The 17996-nt window shown below is 47.3% G+C and overlaps 1 protein-coding gene across 1 annotated transcript in view; it reads right to left on the minus strand.

The window, feature by feature from the left end:
• Fas1 (fasciclin 1 Fas1 domain-containing) overlaps positions 1-16434 on the minus strand; it is a 59734-nt gene extending 43300 nt beyond the window's left edge. Inside the window, exon 1 of the mRNA XM_089548750.1 lies at positions 16246-16434. Coding sequence (XP_089404876.1) covers positions 16246-16353 — 108 coding nt within the window. The 5' untranslated portion in view covers positions 16354-16434. The remainder of the gene's footprint in view (positions 1-16245) is intronic.
• Positions 16435-17996: the final 1562 nt, after the last annotated feature.

Consider the following 17996-nt stretch of genomic DNA (forward strand, 5'->3'; position numbering starts at 1 on the left):
AGCCCAAAAAGAAGTTTTGTTGAAGTTTGACATATACCACGTTTGTTTGTCTGATCTACTTCCGGTGCTATGTCTTCTTTAAATGCGTATGTTTTCTAGGTTCCCTTGAGAGAGTGTGTTGATATACGTACTGTTTTCTGTGGTATCGTTGCAAGGTGCCCGCTGTGTTTTCTGCTTGTTTCTTTATATGAAATGACCTTAATCCCATCAACTTCCTTCCGGAGATCATAGTAATTCTGATTTATATTGTCCTGGTTTGTAAACTGTATACATAAAGTTTATTTTGTTATTTTTGTTGCGATATTTGAATCAACCGGATGAATGAATGAATCATGTACATAAAGTTTATTATTTTTGTAGCAATACCTGAACCAGCCTGAGGTGTGAACACTGGCAATGTGAGCTGCGTAAACCTGCTTAAAACAGATCTTTACTCGCGTTGCACCTCTAGCATGCATTGTTCAACGATTAATTAAGAAAGAAATTAAAAAATCGCGCAGGACGATCACAACCTGTAGAAACGGTGCGTATGAAAGTTGAACACCGTTTGCTGCTGCATCGAACCGCTCCTTCTTTCATCCCTTCTCTCATCGTCTCATGGCATGGTTGAAGTGTCCATCGAGAAGTGAGACACTTACTACTTTCCTCAAAGCAAGTTTTCAGTTTTTTTTCTCACGTTTCGGACGAGACACCGCGTCTTTACTTTTCTTATACCTTAACCAAACCTAGCGCGCTAACGCTTGGAAAAGAACAGCATGCTTCTTATGATGTATCAAATCGCTGCCATTCTTTGAAGAAAGCTGCCGATGAAACCATGAGATCATCACCGTCTTTTTCGTCAAGGTTTCGGTGGCTGCTCTGCCTGAACAAAAAAACCTCTCGAGGACCTGCGAGGTTCCAGTAAATATTTCAAAGACTGATCCGAACTTTCAAAGAATGGTATTTCCAGGGCCCGCATTCCACAACGCCGCACTCAAAGGACTTCCCGAACAGCATTAGGTCTCGAAAACAAAGCCGTTGTGATCCTTAGTTTTAAGCATTAATGCTAAAACCGAAGTGTCTGGGAAGTTTTGCACATCCACACAGAGGGCTTTTATGATCCCTAAGTCGCCAAGAAGCCTTCACTTGCAACGATCTTGCAAAAGTATTCTACCACAGCCTAGTTTTTTTTTTCATCATCAGATTTTATGACTTGTGCGCAGCTGGCTGCTGTGCTTCTTTGAGAGGCTCCGTGAAAACATATAAGGACGTTAAAATAGGAAAAAAAAATATGCTGCAGTTCCCGTTTTCACGTTCGGCATATTGATCTCGAGAGGCATATTGAGAATTGGCATTTTTAGTGAAGGGAAAATGATAATGTTGTTATCGTCCTTGTTCAGTGTGACATGCATGAATTGACTATGAATCTATGCATGGATGGTTGTTTTCCTTGTGTTGTTGGAACTGTGTATATATGCCTCGTTCCAAACAATAAACACCAGTTGAAAGTCAGCGCTCGTGTGTGTCGTGTCTCCCTTCTGTCCGTGTCTTAGTGCGCGCTGTTCCGGTCAAAATGATCTCGATCGTCTTAGTGGAACCGCACTGAGCTAACGTAACAATGAGGCCTTCCAAACGCAAGAGTTTCACCATGCTTCTTGCGTAGCAAATCGTCCATATTATCTCTAATTAAATTCGTGAAGGAAGCGCTGCTGTTGCATACCGACATCATTGCAAACAAAAGCATCGCTTGTCATGACTGCAACCGGTGGAGCAAAACTTGAGATACTACAAGGCATGCTTAGTTAAAATAAGGAAATTGTATAGTTAAAATCTCTTTCTTTCTTTATTGTTAGGGCCACCACAGTATTTCTCTTAAATGTTATTTTTGAGCGCAGTGTAGCAGACATCGTGCCGGTGGGACAGGTCCTCCGTGAGACGAACCAACGCGCCGCGATCACATCACAGGAGACGCGTTGTTTTATTCTACATCATTTACAAAGATATTAACACGTGAGGATAACGAAGTTATGGAGTGTCATTGAGTAGAGACGTCCCCGTCATCATCACCATAAAGAACAGAGTAAATCCACTACCATGAAAAATCTACTAAAGGACGAAATTCCCCTTCCAACGTTGTACGATTATTCCAGTTTCTCGCCAGCCACATTAATCAGGTCAATTTTAGAACATCGTCTCTACTTCTGACACTCGGCCACCCCCGATTACGTTTTTTTCCTATCATGGTGTTCGTTTGACCACAGGTTGTCGGTTCCTGGCCTTAAACGTCCTATTTTTTAGTTTCATGTAGTTCTTTTAAAGGCCAATGCACTCTCAAGCTATTTTTCTTAGCTTTTAGCCTGTAGCCTATTCTGAACATTCATTGATTCATTCATTAACGCGTGTCCATTTCTTTTCTATAACTTCACCTTAAATATCTTCTATTCGCAGAAATGAAATGACGCGACCATGAATGTCATACTTCCTATACTCGCATTCTCGACTTCTTGTATTCGCGTTCCTTCCTTCGTTCAGCGGACGCGTAATTATAGACACACAACAAACACCGACAAAAACATCAGTGGCACCTGAAAACAGGAAACTGAATGAGCGAAACATTAAAATCATGTTCAGAGGAAGCTCTGCCTGTGGGATCGCAATGTCTATCGAGACTACAGGCCGGAGAATTCATTGTCCGCAATATAAGTGTCTCGCTCAGCGAAAACAGCCGGTCTGAAACAGGTGATAAAATAGGTGATGACTAACCTTGAATGACACCAGAGCTACGGCAGCGCAATGGAGGAAAACCCATTTCCCATCGAAAAACACAACAGATTTTCCTGTAGTATTTTGGGACCTGACAAAAAACATTCTTGTAACAACAGGCTTTTCTGTTGTATTGTGCAGTCCCCTGTCGTTACGACAAAGCCAGTTCTGTCGCGAAAACAGACATCTTCGCTATACTCGAGAGAAATTTCTCATAACGGCAGGACAATATATTTATTTTGGGACCGGCTCTGTCGTATTATCCGACTGGGTGTGGACACTAAAACCGAAAGGGGAAGCCCTAGTGAAGGAGCTATTTCGACGTGTTGCCCTACTTCCGTGCCCTTGCTGATAGTGTGTTGTAAGCTGCTGAGCTGTGCTATAGCATCCTTGTTTACGACATTGCGCCCTGTTGACGCAGCGAACCGGCTTCCGAGACTACTGATCCACTGACCGTAATCTGCGCTCGAAATGCGTCCTGACCTCCTTTCGCCGATTTGCGGTAACATTAGTCATCACTATCCTGCAGACACAACTAATGAGCTTTGCAAAAAAATGTACAAGAGCGCCACCTGCTGACGTATTGCTTTGTACAGTGTACAACGCCCTTTTCAAGACAGGTTTCTAAATATTAAGTGTGACGGTTAAGTGAGCGTCCTGATTGTTAAGGTTATACGTAACTGCGCGATAGGTGTTGGTGATTATGTGCTAAGTTCGGGGTGTCCTTTGATATAAGGTGGCAGTATAGGGCTATGAAGATCTTTCCGCGTAAAAAAATTCTTGAAACAATGTTAGAAATTCCGGGTGACATCACCATGTTAACGTGACGATTAAGGCGTGGAGGTCTGCTTTTGTCGAAAATTCGCAGCGGCACTACAAGAAGTATGCAAATATTTTTGGTCTGCCTGGTCGCTCATATTACCTGCTGCAAACTTTTTTCAATCGTATGGTGAACTAGCAGATTCAGAATTCTGAGACTATCAGAGCTGAGAGAGCTTACCGCCATTTTCTCGCCCATTGTGGCGCAACTGACTCAATAGCGGTGTTCGCCGCTAACGATAAATCTGTGGTCACGGCCGTTCAAGCTGTGCGTGGGTATAAGCACGTCTGCTCGTCGTGAAGTTCTCATGCGCACGCTTATCTGATGTTCTGTCTGTACTTATGTGAGCTATTTAGCATTATATGCCACAACTGCTGCATTAGAGGAAAAAGTATGCTTGAAGACACGAGGAAGCCGATAGCTCCGCTGTTTGGCGCTGCCTTGCGACCACTGTGTGAAGCTGGTATTAGTGACAATGGCACCATTCGAGTTCCGACAGATCGCGCCTGCTGTTTTCGCTGGTGCCATGAATCATTTTTTCCCCTGACAACTGCAAAGCCTCAGGGGGCTAAAACTTACTCGTAGCCATCCGCTACAGCATGTGTCAGCATGCAGTGTTGCTTCTGCATGTAAGAATTTGTAACCACGACAATCATAACGCAATTTGAATTCGACTGCGTTCATTGGATAAAAAAATAGAGAACGCCCTAACTGCTTTCATTACCAGAACCGTTTGAGCATGCACTCTAGCGATGCCTTGGTGTCCAAGGGTCTTCGTGGGCAGTGTCACAAAGACGGTGACTCTAGAAGCTTGGATTATAAAAGGGCGGCTACGTTGGCTTCATCTTTTTGGCTGCAACAAATCCTTAAATGCGGTGGGCGGCATCAGCGTCGACATAACATCAATGGCGCATTCGCAAAATGTTCTGTGCCACATGACGGATTTTTTTTCCTGCTTTGTCAAGACCGGTTAGTGGCATGTTGTGCACAGGCTTTCATTTAAAAGGTCGGCTCAGCAGAAGACGTGCGCATTTTCCCATGTAGGCAGCCCGTCGCCTAACGAGAACTTGTGTTTCTATGGATAGCTCCGCAGGCTTTTTCCGGGACGGGAATACCGCATGTCGGTTATTTTTCCTCCTCCGTTTTCCGGCGTACGGCTTTGCGGGTAGCTTTACTGTCTGAGCGCCACCATTGGCAAGCCATGCTATTGGCGTTGGACGCGGATGTTCTTCTCATGGCTGCTCGTGTCTTACTGTTCGCCCGTACAAGTCTGAACGCTCCGCCCTTATAAAAGTAGTCTATACACAGTCATAGACTTCTTGCATAATATATTGCTTTATTACAGATATTTCCTTTTGGTTATTGAAAGTCTATATGCTGTCTATAGTCAAAAGTCTGATAAAAGTGTCTGGCCATAAATCTAGAGATTGTGTATAAACTGTCTATAGGATTTGTATCGCCTATAGATTATTATCTAGGATTTGTCTATAGAAATTCTATAGACTTTATAGACAGAAGTCTATGGACAGTCTGTAGACTGCCAAAAGAAAGTTTTGCAAGGGCGGCATGTATAGGGACCTATTTTGTCGACAGCTTAGTCCAGCCCGCTTGCAGCAATCGCGTTGTACTCTTCTTTGTCCGATCCACCTAACAGCATGGCTGCCAACTCTGCGTGGTTGATTCCGTGGCTGCGGCGTAAGCTGTAATGCCCAAGCTGTCAGCTGACCTATGTTGCGTCGCAGACAAAGAACGACAGTATAAGAAGAGAATGGAGGAGCCATCCCTATAGCCTAACAGCTGCTAAGTGTTACAGCGTGCGAGAACGCACCGGGCAGCAGGCAGCGTGATGAAATATGTTCCAGTACTTGAAGTAGAGTTCCCTAGAATGCTTCAAAAGTAGTCCACTCTTATTAAATACACTTCGCTTTTATTGATCGAAGACAGATGCACTGCCTACCCTCCCACCTTTTGATCTTGGTGCCATGTATCTGGCTACAGCGCGAAAGGTGCTGGCGTAGTTTTCTCAGAAAAACCGCAAGCTATATGACGGCAAACAGCCACAACTAGCTTTTTAAGTATAATAAAAAATGTTCACAACAGGCGACGAGTAAACAACGCATCTAATCTGAAGACGAAAAAAAAAGAAATTAGCCCTTAGTCGATTTCCTTTTATGCTGATTTTATGCTGCACGTCTGCCAGCGATCTTTTTCCCATTATTAGACGGGCACATTGTAGTGACATCGAGGTGTAGTACTTGACGTGACCAGCCAACACGTTCAGCCGAGTGTTTCTCGCTATCACTCTTTCCTCTTTCTTTTGCAGCATCAAAGACGCTAGCAAAGCCTGGACTGCCAGCCGTTAGGCGCGCAGCCGTGCACCATTTACTGTTGCTCCACGAAGTCGTGCGGGTGTTCTTCGTAACCGCAGATTGCAGCTTTCAAGCAACCTTGACGGCTGCTGCTTCGCCCATTTCCGCTTTCCTGATTGCCCCTCACGGCGCCAAACACGGATGCCAAGAGACGTCAGGTCTGTTCGGCGGCAACTCATTAACATGCGCTGCCAACAATTCGGGCGCACTGAAAATGCCGGAATCCTCCATTAGAAAGGCACGGGAATATTGCTTAGCGTTAAGAGACCGATAGAAATAAAAAAAAAACTGTTCCAGGTAAAAGTTCACTTACGTTCAACCTTGTAAGACTTAAAATAAGACTTACTCAGCCAATGTGAATGCGTTTGAGTGAGTGGCCTAGTTTGGTGCCAGTTTACTAAGCCTCCAGATTTCTAATACCCCCGATGCCGACGCATCAGCTTTCGTACAGAACAGCGGTCATCTTACTTGTTTCTACACCGTTTCCTTCATCGCAATGGGTTTTTCAACATAACCTGGTGGGCGACTTGGTCAGATATAGTATCAAATGAACCAACGCAATGGCGCTGTGTTTATCCCTTCATTTCCTCTTGGCTTCGTGCCGTAGTGCTGCTTCACCTAATCCAATGGGTTTTACTATATATAGCCATGAAGCAAACACTAAATTTATAGCCGGCTCTGTATTTATTAGATCCTCAAAGTAACGCTAAGAACCCTTTTGAGATCTTAATTAACAACAAACCAGCGAACTAAATAACAAGCTGACGAACTACCTCAAATAAATATGAAAGTGCGGTGAAAGAGAGGAATGTTAGAAAAAGTGAAATATATATACTGATTCACACGAGAAGCCTACTATCAAGGTTTCGTGGTACACAGTAAGACATTCATTGTCGCTGTCTTGAAGCTACCTACAGCGAGATATTTTCCTTCGGAATGCACCGTCTACACTTCGCGTGTCTCAGATCAGGGCCGAGGTTAACAGAATAGAAGAACATGCACACAGAATCGGCGCACAGTTGTAAAATGCAAAAAAAAAAACGCATAGAATTTCCCGACTATAAAGTAGTAACTAATTCGTAATTAAAACGCGCCGTACCACAGACTCAACAGTAACTTTGAGGAGAGGTCCAGTGTTGCGATTTTTCTGTTGAGAAATAATGAAGGAAGGTTTGTACAACGCATAACTCAATGCTACTTAGAAGGCGTGGTCGCTGCGGATGAAGCGTTCATGAGCGCTCAGAACACGTTGATGATGGACTTCCGAACGCTAATATAGTTTATAAAGTAAATAGATTCTCCGAACACTTCTGCCGGTTAATGCTGAAGACGGAGCAGTGCAAACTAAACTTCTTAATGCTTGCAAGATGTCATTCGTAAACAACTGCTCAAACACGCAACGCTGAAAAAGCATTAGATAGGTCTACACAAAATACTGGCTCAAAAGGTAGACGAGATAATAAAACCAAAATGGCATCGAATTTTGCAGAAATTTTCATTACACAAAGCGCTTTAAGAGGTTCTGTAGCTCCTCGTTAAGCTTGAGGCCTGCTAGGTGTGTGCCTTTAAAGCTGTGCGTACGACCTGGGTTTGTTCAGAACTGTGTTCATGCGTATACAACTGCGTACAAAGAAAATTCAGAATAAAAGCAGGAACTAGCACAGCGTGGTGTGTGCCATTTTATGCTTTCTTTCCCTGAGTATTTTTTAATCCGCGAGCCGTGCCCAAGTCTGTTTGGCGCTAATGCTCAGCACCGCTTTTTCGTAAGTGTGTGGACTAATATAATTTGTCGGTTGTCTTCAAGGGTTCGTGGTTCGTGTCAAAGCGGCCATCGCAGAGGACTTAACGCGACCCTTTCTGGTGCATCATGACTTGCATACGCTAAAGTTGTACAATGAGACGCTTGCAAGAGCGGGGAGCATTTTTCTCATTCACATCAAAGCCGATAGATTCTGCGATCGCAAGGATTTCTGTGACAACCGCACTCCGATTTCAATGTTTAAACGATTGTCGAATGCTGCTTGCTCACGGCGGTTGTCTTACGGTCCAACCGCTGGCCCGTACAGGGTAGGCCAAAAGTCCCCAGCCCACAGGATATGTTTTTGAGCCTTGTAGCTAGTGGGGAATAAACAAAACATCCCAAGCTCGAAATCTCTGGAGAGTGAGATTGAGTCCCATCCTCACTCCCTGAGGGCCTTGGCAGCTTCAATCACAACGTAACCCCCTACCCCACCTCCCCCCCCCCCTTCCCCCCCCGCCCCGACCCACCACTTTCACTGCTCAGAAGTAGACCTCATGGCCTGCTGATTTTTGATCCACGCTGCACATGCCACAATTAATATCTAGTATCTCAACAGTTAAGCGTGCAGCTGCAGTCTCACCCACGACAGTGGTTGTGGACGAGACGTCTGTTTCATTGGAAAAAAGATGTCTTACCTGCCCAAGTTATTCGTCACGTCCACTCGCAATACTGTATAATAATGGATTATTTTCACTGACTACAGACCACACTTGCATATAGTATAAATAAACGTCATGCGCATTACGACCGGTATTTCAAACAATTTCCACCACATCGATGCTGCACTCCTCCATGCAACATTTTTGCCTGACGCCTATGAAGTGTGACGAGGACTTTCATTTTACATTCAGCAACTCATCCTGCACTGGCCTTCAACAAACTAAGCGGACAAGCGCTAACGGTAGTGTCTTGACGAACGCTGGCGAAGTCAGTGAAGCGACTTTGCATTCCCGACACTTAAGGTCAATGACGAGGACTAGACAAATCGCCCAAGCTAGAGGGTCTCGGCTGGAGCGGCTGCTTTTCAATGGATGCGTAATGCGAAAGAAGCCCGTATGCTGTGCGATGATGTCACGGCACTTTAAAGAACCTCATGTGGTCCAAATTGAACCTAATGTCTAAACTACGGCGCCTCTTTCTTCCTTCTTTCCCACTCCCCTACGTTCCTTCCCGCTTGGCGCTGTTGCAGGGTCCACCTAGGGTGAAACAGTTAATATTCTTTTCCTTTCCTCATAACTAATTTTCATTTTCGAACTTAGGAAATCGGACCGCCTCTGCGGTAGCAGCTGTACTAGTGCGGTAAGGAAATGAAGGCTCATAACTGGGCCGCCGAATTCCGGCTGACATGCGGCAAGTTAGCGCGACTTATGACGGCAGTAAATTATGCGCTCCGGTCACTGGCAGCCCTGATCAGCACTGAATTTCTGAGCCCCAGGATGGCGACGGAAAAAGAAAGCGATCTCCGATATTACGATTGGTTTTCATATTCAGCGCACTCGTGACGCTCATGACCGTTTTGGGCCCGAACAGCGTGCATTAACATAGCCGGGGTGAAGGCACGTATCAGGCCGTTTTCCTTCCGAAAAAGATACAGCGTAGGTATTAACATCCGCATGACTTAATTACGTAAACAAGAGGGCGTGGACCTCCTGAGCGCACATCCCTAAGATCACTGATGCGTGGAGCGGTCGTGTTCGCTGCTGTCTGCATTTCAGCCTACCAGCAGATAAACGCCTATCAACTCCGCAGTTTCGAGACGCCGGATCAAGCGCTGGCAAGGTATGCCAACGCTGGGACGTGAGGCATGCCGGAATGCATAATTATGTAGATTGGGTGCCAAGTATTACGGTACGTATTTCAAAGCGCGTCTTCAATATAAGACTGAAACGAAGGAAATCAGTCGTGACGCCTGCCATCAACTTTACATTATAAACACAGGCATAAAAGTCGCCTTTAGGACGACTATACATTTTTTTTGCTTAATTAGACAGATCCAAAGTACATTGAAATTTGCAGTAAGGTTCACCCTGAATGAAAACTCCCATGTACGTAAGAGCGCACATAACTTTTGTGGATTTTCGAAAGCTGATATAAACACTGTACACGATTATATTTACTCTCATCACGCAATATTCACAAAACACACTCGCTAGGGGATCGTAACAGCACATGTATGTCTGTATTTACAACAGAAAAGACCGCATTGACTCGCAAATTGTAGAATTTGGCTTGAAAACAATGTACCAGATTGAAATGGCAGATTTAGTCTGATATTTTTTTCACAATTACGGCTCGCTAAATGTAGATGGTTAGATCGGTTAGATCTAACCATCTACATTTAGACTGTGTAGATGGTTAGATCGGGTTTTGCGAGAATTTCGGTACAGTACAATAACAGAAAGTCTTGATTTTAATAGCGCTTTTAATGGAAGAACCGGAGAAGGTTTTTTTTTTTCTGAATTTGTGACAAAGTGCGAGCTATCTTGATATGTGTAATGTGCACAGACATAGAAATGGGAGAACCGGAAAAGTTTTTTTTTTTCTGGATTTGTGACAAAGTGCTAGCTATCTTGATATGTGTAAAGTGCACAAACATAGATTTTTATTCAAGGTGCTCTGAAAGTAATGGGCTGGGTTAGCTCTTTCCGTCAACTAATTCATTTCATAAGCAAAGAGAGTAAGAAACCCGCAGCACAGAATAGAGAAAGTTTTCTGAAAACTGCATGAAATATTATTTCCTCGTTAACACAGCGTCAGATTGTAATCAGCTAGCCAATCATGTTTATATGCACATATCCGCAAGAAATTCTACCCTCTGTTACAGAGCTTGATATCTGCTTTCCTTGTATTTTTTTGTTTTTTTTTGGACATGATTGCACTAATGCAATCATTGTACATTTTGTGTACAATTGTGTGTACATTTTCTGAAGATTACTGCTGCCACCTGTATACTTGCTCTTTATACACTCTTAGCTTGGCCCTGAACACTACTCACAGTATAAAAATCAAATAATTAACTTTGAGTACTGAAGACTACACCTTGAACACCGCCTCGTAGAATCGAATGTACAGGTGACAAGAAAAGTAACTGAAACACTGAAATCGCGAATAAGCTTTACTGGATTGCAGTCTTATTGTGCAGCCACGAATTTTAGCGGTCTCCATCTCCCTATGTTGTATACCATCAGAGTGCACCTCTCATTGCCAGGGCGCACACCCTTTTCGCCATTTCTGTGTTCCGAAAACATTTTTGGCGACCTGTACGCTGTTACAGCTGAATGTCGGAGCATTGTTTTGGTTTTCGAGCCGCTTTCTCGCTTACTAATTTCTGAGATTTTGCTTCCGAAGCTCTCCAACCAGCGGCTCTGCCTAACCGCTGGTGACAGGCGCAAATTCGGAGTAGTCGCGAACCGAACCGAACCGAAGTGCCCCGACTCGGAGACATTGCACGCAATTGAACACTACTGGATGGAATATTAGGGCACGAACGCAATGTGCATAATGGTTATAATTTTGTTTTATAACAAATTTTATTTTATAACAAAGGAGGAGAGCCCTTATAGTATCGAGTATAGAAAGAACCAGCCATCTGTAACGCATTCCACTGCATCCCCATGGTTTACAGCCATAACAGTGTTGACAGTAATACTTATTTATCCTCCCTGCTCAGTTTGCGATGAGCACTGCCGTTTTTTTTTGTTTTTGTTTTTTGTATTGCAGCTCTCTTGCCATTAGCTTCAAGGTTGAGACCGGCACTTTCGTGCTGGCGCCGCTGGGAAAGCTGAGTAGACCTGGGCTAGTGCGATGCAATCTTCTTCAATCATTATGAGGAGAACATAGCTTTAGTGCCAATAATTAACTAACACGTGTGTGAAAAAAATGAAAGACCACGCTGTATGTTGTAAATAATCGATGTTCATCTGCTGCTGCATATACTTATCATTGCTGCGCTATTCCTGATGCAATTAAAACGTCACATTATAAAGGCAGCAGAATGACTGACGCCGCGTTGCTGTATGTACATTCTTGGAAAACAAATCAGGTGTGTTATCGGGCACTATGCAGAGTCGCGATTGAAAGTTTTCTGATTAAAGACGTTCGCCCAAGATCAAAATTTATCGAGAATTAGGCGCGTAACTTCAAACTGAGCAATGCAACCTCAACATCCGCGCTTGCAGAGTTCAGGTCCCGCACTTTGGAGGCGAAAAAACTTCAGCTTTTCCGCGGCACTCATGCTTTGTGGACTTTCGTTCTTGAGAAAACGTTTATGCTACACGGAAAAAAAAAAAAAAATGACAGAGGCAGAGCAAGCCATTCTTCTGCTGATCAAAAATAAGATTTTTGCAAGAACAGTCGAATTGCGGCCAGCCCTCCCAACTACTTAGCTGACTCTGTCCTCTTTCGACGCAGGCACCAACTGTGATCAGATATATGTACAGTCTTTGTCAAAAGTAACCAGGCTGCATGGTTTGCTTCTAGCTCGTACAGTGTAGCCCTTACAGCTTCCCTGAAGCTGAAATGGTCGTCAAAGGTATGGACTGGGGTTCTTCTTACCTTCCAACATCTTTTCATCTTTAGGAAAGCAACAAGGGCTCTACTATACAAGCTAGAAGCAAACCATGCAGCCTGCTTACAATTTGACAAAGACGGTACATCCCGCAAGTTCTTGAACTTCATTTGTAGCCGAACTTCGTACCGAGAGTTTACTTGGTCCTGATCCCTCTCAATAACACAGCAAGTGTTAGGACAAAGATAAAACTACGTCTTTAATTGTTGGAGCTTTGATAAAAATTGACGTTCTTATATGCATACTGGCCGACGAAAAACGCCTAAGTCAGAGCGTGTTGTGACTGCTGCGGAGCATTTGTTCTCATTTCGTTTGAACACACCTTGGCTCGTCGACCTTTGTTAACTTTGTTGGGGCACTATCAACGGACTGAAACTATCGGACAGTTAGGTCCCTTAGCCTGCCTTAGGCAACAATGATATGCAATGAATTTTTTGTTTGCATATCTAAATGACATTGGACATCAAGAAAAGCTCTAATTTCACCTTGCATGTTACTCTCACTCATTCTTCACACAGCGAACTTTGTTAGCACATTTTCGGACTATGCACTTCATCACATACGTTACATCATTACTCGCCGATGCAACATAATACGCATTTAATGGCCGCATTTCATCTTCTCCCCTTTTTATTTCTTTTATTTTACCTTTTCTGCGCTGCTCACCTTCCGTCTTTGTCTCCCAAATTCCCTTCCCCTTGCAGAGTAGCATGCCAGTGATTTTTAAACGCCAGCTAAATTACCTATTTTTCATTAAGGGGCTTCTCTCTCTACGAACAGTACTGAGCACGCGGTTTTAAACACAAAGCAAGAGCCACAGAAGCTCTTTAACGAAAAGGAAGCTAAAATGTTTCGAGGCCACTGGCGCGGTCATATTTTCGTTCGCGATATCACACCCGTGTTTCTAGGTGGCCTTTACGCACAAAGCTCCGAAAATTCTGTGATGGAAAGCAATCTTAAAGCGATTTCCGCGACGTATGAATGCGCGCCCCGAGCTGGCGTGTACTGCAATCGTGGAGTTTCTCGTGGCGGCAAAGGGACGGCTAGGCTCCCTCTGTCGCAAGCCAAGGAGGGACGGCTGCGCGATCAAAACGCCTGTCGCTGCCGCAGGGCTGCAGGTAATGGCAGCCGCGATGAGGGGGAGGAGGCGATTGCGCAAACAGCTTACGTCACGACGAAATCGCCGCCTACCTGTTGGGCGCGCGGCCCGGAGAAGAAGCTTACGAAGGCTGATCATTCCTTCGCCGAACTCTGTTGCAATGCGCTGGCGGACAATGCTCCGAGACAGAAATTACGAGCGCCCAGATGAGGCATCGGAGGTACGCAGCGCCGAGGCGAATCGCAATGAGCAGACTGTAATCTGCGCTACACACGAAGGAACCAGGAGGATCTGAAAATGAAGCGAATTACCTGTGGCCTCCCGAGCGTTTGGAAAAGTAAACAGGGAGCGCCGGCGGCCAGCTGGGGTACTTAGGAAGGACACAATTATTCTTTCCACCAATCAAAACCGATGAAGAAGACGAGGTAACGTTGAGCGAGTGACGCAGACTGAAAGTGAAGTTGCCCGTCGCACTTAATTTACCAGGAGGAGCTGGACAGCTCAAAAGGACATCACGCAGGAGCAGCCAGAAAAGAAAATGTGCAAACTAATGCGACGCAACGTCGATAATGAAGTACTGCAAAAAGTGTAAGGCAATGCACGTCTCATGGCCTGAGTTGCAACATGCCGTCGATTCCAGAATTTTTATGTTTTAGATATCGTAAGTAAGGTTGTACGATTTCTACTAAAAACGCTCGAATGGCTTCAGTATTTTACTGCTACTCCATGAAGCCTTGCGATGAACGTTAGTCAGGATTAGGGGTGCTTGAGTAGCTATGTTGTGTCGTAATGGACACCACGTCATAACATATCTAAAGAGTTCAGCGGGCGTCGAAAGCCTAATCCTGTCCTGCCATCTCAACCCTCTTGCTCCTCCTTCGCGTCAAGGCGCTGCAGTCCAGTGCGTCCGGCGAAATGGAACTAAACGTCGTCCCATATCGATGATTTCAAATCACTCACGCTGTGAGTAGCACTGACTGCCCCACTGCACTCCATAAATGTAAAGCCAAGAGGTCAAATCGATTGCGAACACACGAAGGCGTAGCTCTGTCGATACAGGCTACGCAGTGACGCCATTCCTCTTGGCTGAGGAAGTGCAACGAACACTACTTGCATGCGTCAACGAAACTGGCCGTTACCAACCATTTCCTTCCCGAAACGCCCTTCTCGGCATCCCGTTTGCGTCACCGTGTTGGTGTTCGATTTGCGCCCAGTTGAACTTGGAAAGAGGTCTCGCAACAGCCACACCCGACTGCTAAACGCGGCGCCAACAAGCGCGAGCTTCCAACAACCAAAAGCGAAAATCGCTCGGCGAAATCGCGCACATCACGTTAAAACCTACAGAAACAGGCCTTCTATAAGTGCTCTCATTTATAAAATCTGTCGTTTCGACGCTGATCCGTAGCAAAGAGCCAAGTGGTCGTGTAGTCTCGCCGACAAGTGAACACGGGTGCGATGCCCTCATCGTCGCCTGCAAATTCACAGAACGCCTAGTTTGTCGCCTCATTTTCTCCTCTGCACGACTGCTCAATTGAAGCTACGCGCGACAAGCGGCCAAACTCTGTTGATGTGTCGTTGGCATGTAAGCGCGAGTGACGACTCGTCCCGCCGTGGCGGACTGATGACTTGCCTGCGCAAGTAAAAAAAACGAGCTGTACGTCAAACTGCGGGGAGGGCGAGGGACTTCCGCAGACGAGGAGAGTCAATGGAGGCACGTGCCGCTCCACGAGAACCTGTTTGCATGCAACGGCGACTGCTTATGCGTTGTAAATAAGGAAAAAAAATTCGACTACCGGTACACAAACGAGAGCTCTCGACGCGAGGCAGTCGTTTGCTCGTGAGCAGCGCCGCCCTTTTTACCGCGACGAACGCGGCTCGGAAAACCGAAACACGGTGAATCACGCCTTCAAGGGCTCGCCAACGTTCGCGGGTGTTGGCTTCGTCACGCACACTTATAGCCTGTACGCTTTGTACAATCCGAAGGCGGAAAGCTCTCGCCGGATCCGTTGCAAACCGAACTGCGGTCAACTTGCGGCTTCTCTTGGAGACTGAGCGTAAAGAAAGATTTGGCCGTGCGTCACGCTCGTGTAGCCGCGACGCTACCGGGGAAGCGCCGTGGCGGGCGTCCGCAACCGTTGCGGATTATCCCGGCGTGGAATGATTCTCCGCCAAAGGGCTCCCATGCCCCGCCCCGTGGCAAATGCCGTGGACGACGCTGCACGCGCGGAACGTCCGCTTCGGCCTCATAGATGGGGCGCGCCTGCAGTAGTCTTGTAGCCGCCTCTGTGGAGGATGTCTTGTTACTCGGCGACGAGCGCTCCTCGGTTTTGCCGCTGCGATGAGACCTCTCGCACGGGGCCTTCGGTGCTCCTTGCCTACTGCGGCTCTCGGGCACCGGACATGCAGGGCCGAGGAGCTGGCGTGCCGCACGACCAGCGGGACTCCCGAGAAGCCACCGGCAACGCGAGTCGGCGGAGCGCGCGGAAGCGGTCGCCGGCCCCGCCCCGTGAGGACCCGCGCGACGACTCGCGCGTGCCGGCGTACGGTCGTGGAGCAGCGCGGACCGCTCCAAGGAGCCGTCGACCCGAAGCGCTTCTTCCGGCCCCTTTGTGCGTCCAATTGCGCGCCCCATTCACGGCTCGCTTGAAGGGGCGACGGCAGGCCTGTCCGGAGCGCGCGTATTTCGGCCGCCGAGGGACCGGAATGGGCGGCGCTGGCGGGCCGCTCTCGCGCGGGCCGCTGCGGCGGTTTCGATCGACCGGCGCCATGACGGCTCGCCCATGGGGTCTTCGGGAGAACATGGCGTCAAGTGGTTGCGCTGCCGCCGCGCGAGCGAGCGCTACTCACCGAGGACAGCTCGCCGTCGTTGCGTATGGCATCCAGCACGTTCTCGGCGGCCCCTAGCGCGGCGACGGCGAGGAGCAGCGCGGAGCACACAGCCATCGGCGTCATCATGGTCGTGGCGGGACACAGCGCGGAACGACGCCGGCGGAGACGACGCCTAGCGCATTGTTCCCCCGCGAGCGGCGCTGCCTCTGCCGGGAAAGGGGGGGTCGCGGCGTCCAGCTGACGTCATCCCCGCCAAGCACCGGTTTTGCCCGCGCGCGCGCAACAAAGCCGCCGCGGGGCGCCCCCCAACCACCGCGCAGGGCGGCGCCCACCGGCTGCCGTTGTTGCTGCTGCTGCACCGTCATCGCGCACCGGAGTGTGTCCCCCGCCGACAACAAAGCTCTACAATGGATCCGGCTACTGGAAACCTGACCGCGTACTCGAGACGAGTCGGCAGAGTGACTCCGTTTTGCGCGGACTCTCTCCTCCTCTCCCTCGAGCAGCAGCCAGGGGCACATGCATAATGGATTCGCTTGTATGAGCACCTGGCCGCTTATAACGCACTCCCACCGGTTGTGTAGGACACCCCCTCAGCCGCCTACTTTGACGGGCTACTGTGATAGGTTTCGAACCGAAGCGATCCCGCCGTGTAAAAGGTACGCGGTGAGGGGTCCCCGCTGTGTCCCGGCGAGAGAAAGTCGCGGGTGCATGGCCGACTGCGCCCGACTGCGCATCTGCGAGCTGGAGTGGTTGCGGGAGCGAAGTTTTTGAACGATAATTGATCTGCGTGCGTGGCCAGGTGTGCCGGTAGGCTTTAGCGCTGGCCGGTTTCAGGTTTCGCGGCGGAGCACAGGATGGGTGCGAAACGTGGGCACGGAGATTACCAATACCTATTAGCCAAGTGCTGCGACGAAGGATAAAAGCGCGCGCGCCGTTCCCCCAAAATCACTGGTGGCCTTACAGGTCACCGCACTTGCAGAAGGTAGAGGTTTCGCGTTGCGTTTCGCCGAGCAATTGCAGTGGGCTTAAGAAGTCCGTAAGCATTGTGCAGCGATTTTAAATTGAGCGGAACCAGCCCTGAAGCTGTTATTCATTTTCTCGTTGGACATCAAAACGCCCATGGTAAAATGCAGTGCCCCGCTCTGTGGGCGTTGCCCTGAGCTGATTTTGTAGATGCTTCAGCTGATTTGAAGCAACTTGACAGGTGTCATCCTTGCTACGACTGCTTTATAGGAACAACACTGTAATGTGTTGCTTAGCATCTGCATGATCACTCACACTCTCTGGGCACATCAGGAACATAATTCTGGGTTTCTTTTTTTGCGCAAAAGAAACGAGGTACACAGGACAAGCGCTTACTGACAACTCAGGTGTTTACTGACGGAACATTTGCGCAAATACAGCAGCTGCTCTTATTAAACAAGAAAAGGGAAAGAAGAGACTTCGCATACATACTTATCAGATCAGCACAGATCCCATCATCGCACGAGTGAATGCATGCTTAGAGCTCTAATTCTGCGCAAGATAACTGATTTCTTTTTTTTTCGAGCAAAATTGAAGGATTGCTTACACACGAGTTACCCGATTTTTCTAATCTCATTAGCCTCAATTATCTCTCTTCCAAGTTGTGTCTTGCACCGGCGCAGTACTGGTTTGGTTTATGTGGTTTAACGTCCCAAAGCGACTAAGGCTATGAGAGACGCCCAGTACTGACGCAGTACTGACGTTTTTTCGAGCGCGGGAGTGCAGTTGCGGCAATTCCGAATATG

Source organism: Amblyomma mixtum, chromosome 6 (genome assembly GCF_055824585.1).
Source record: "Amblyomma mixtum isolate Tamu chromosome 6, ASM5582458v1, whole genome shotgun sequence".
In the NCBI taxonomy this organism is placed as follows: Eukaryota; Metazoa; Arthropoda; class Arachnida; order Ixodida; family Ixodidae; genus Amblyomma; species Amblyomma mixtum.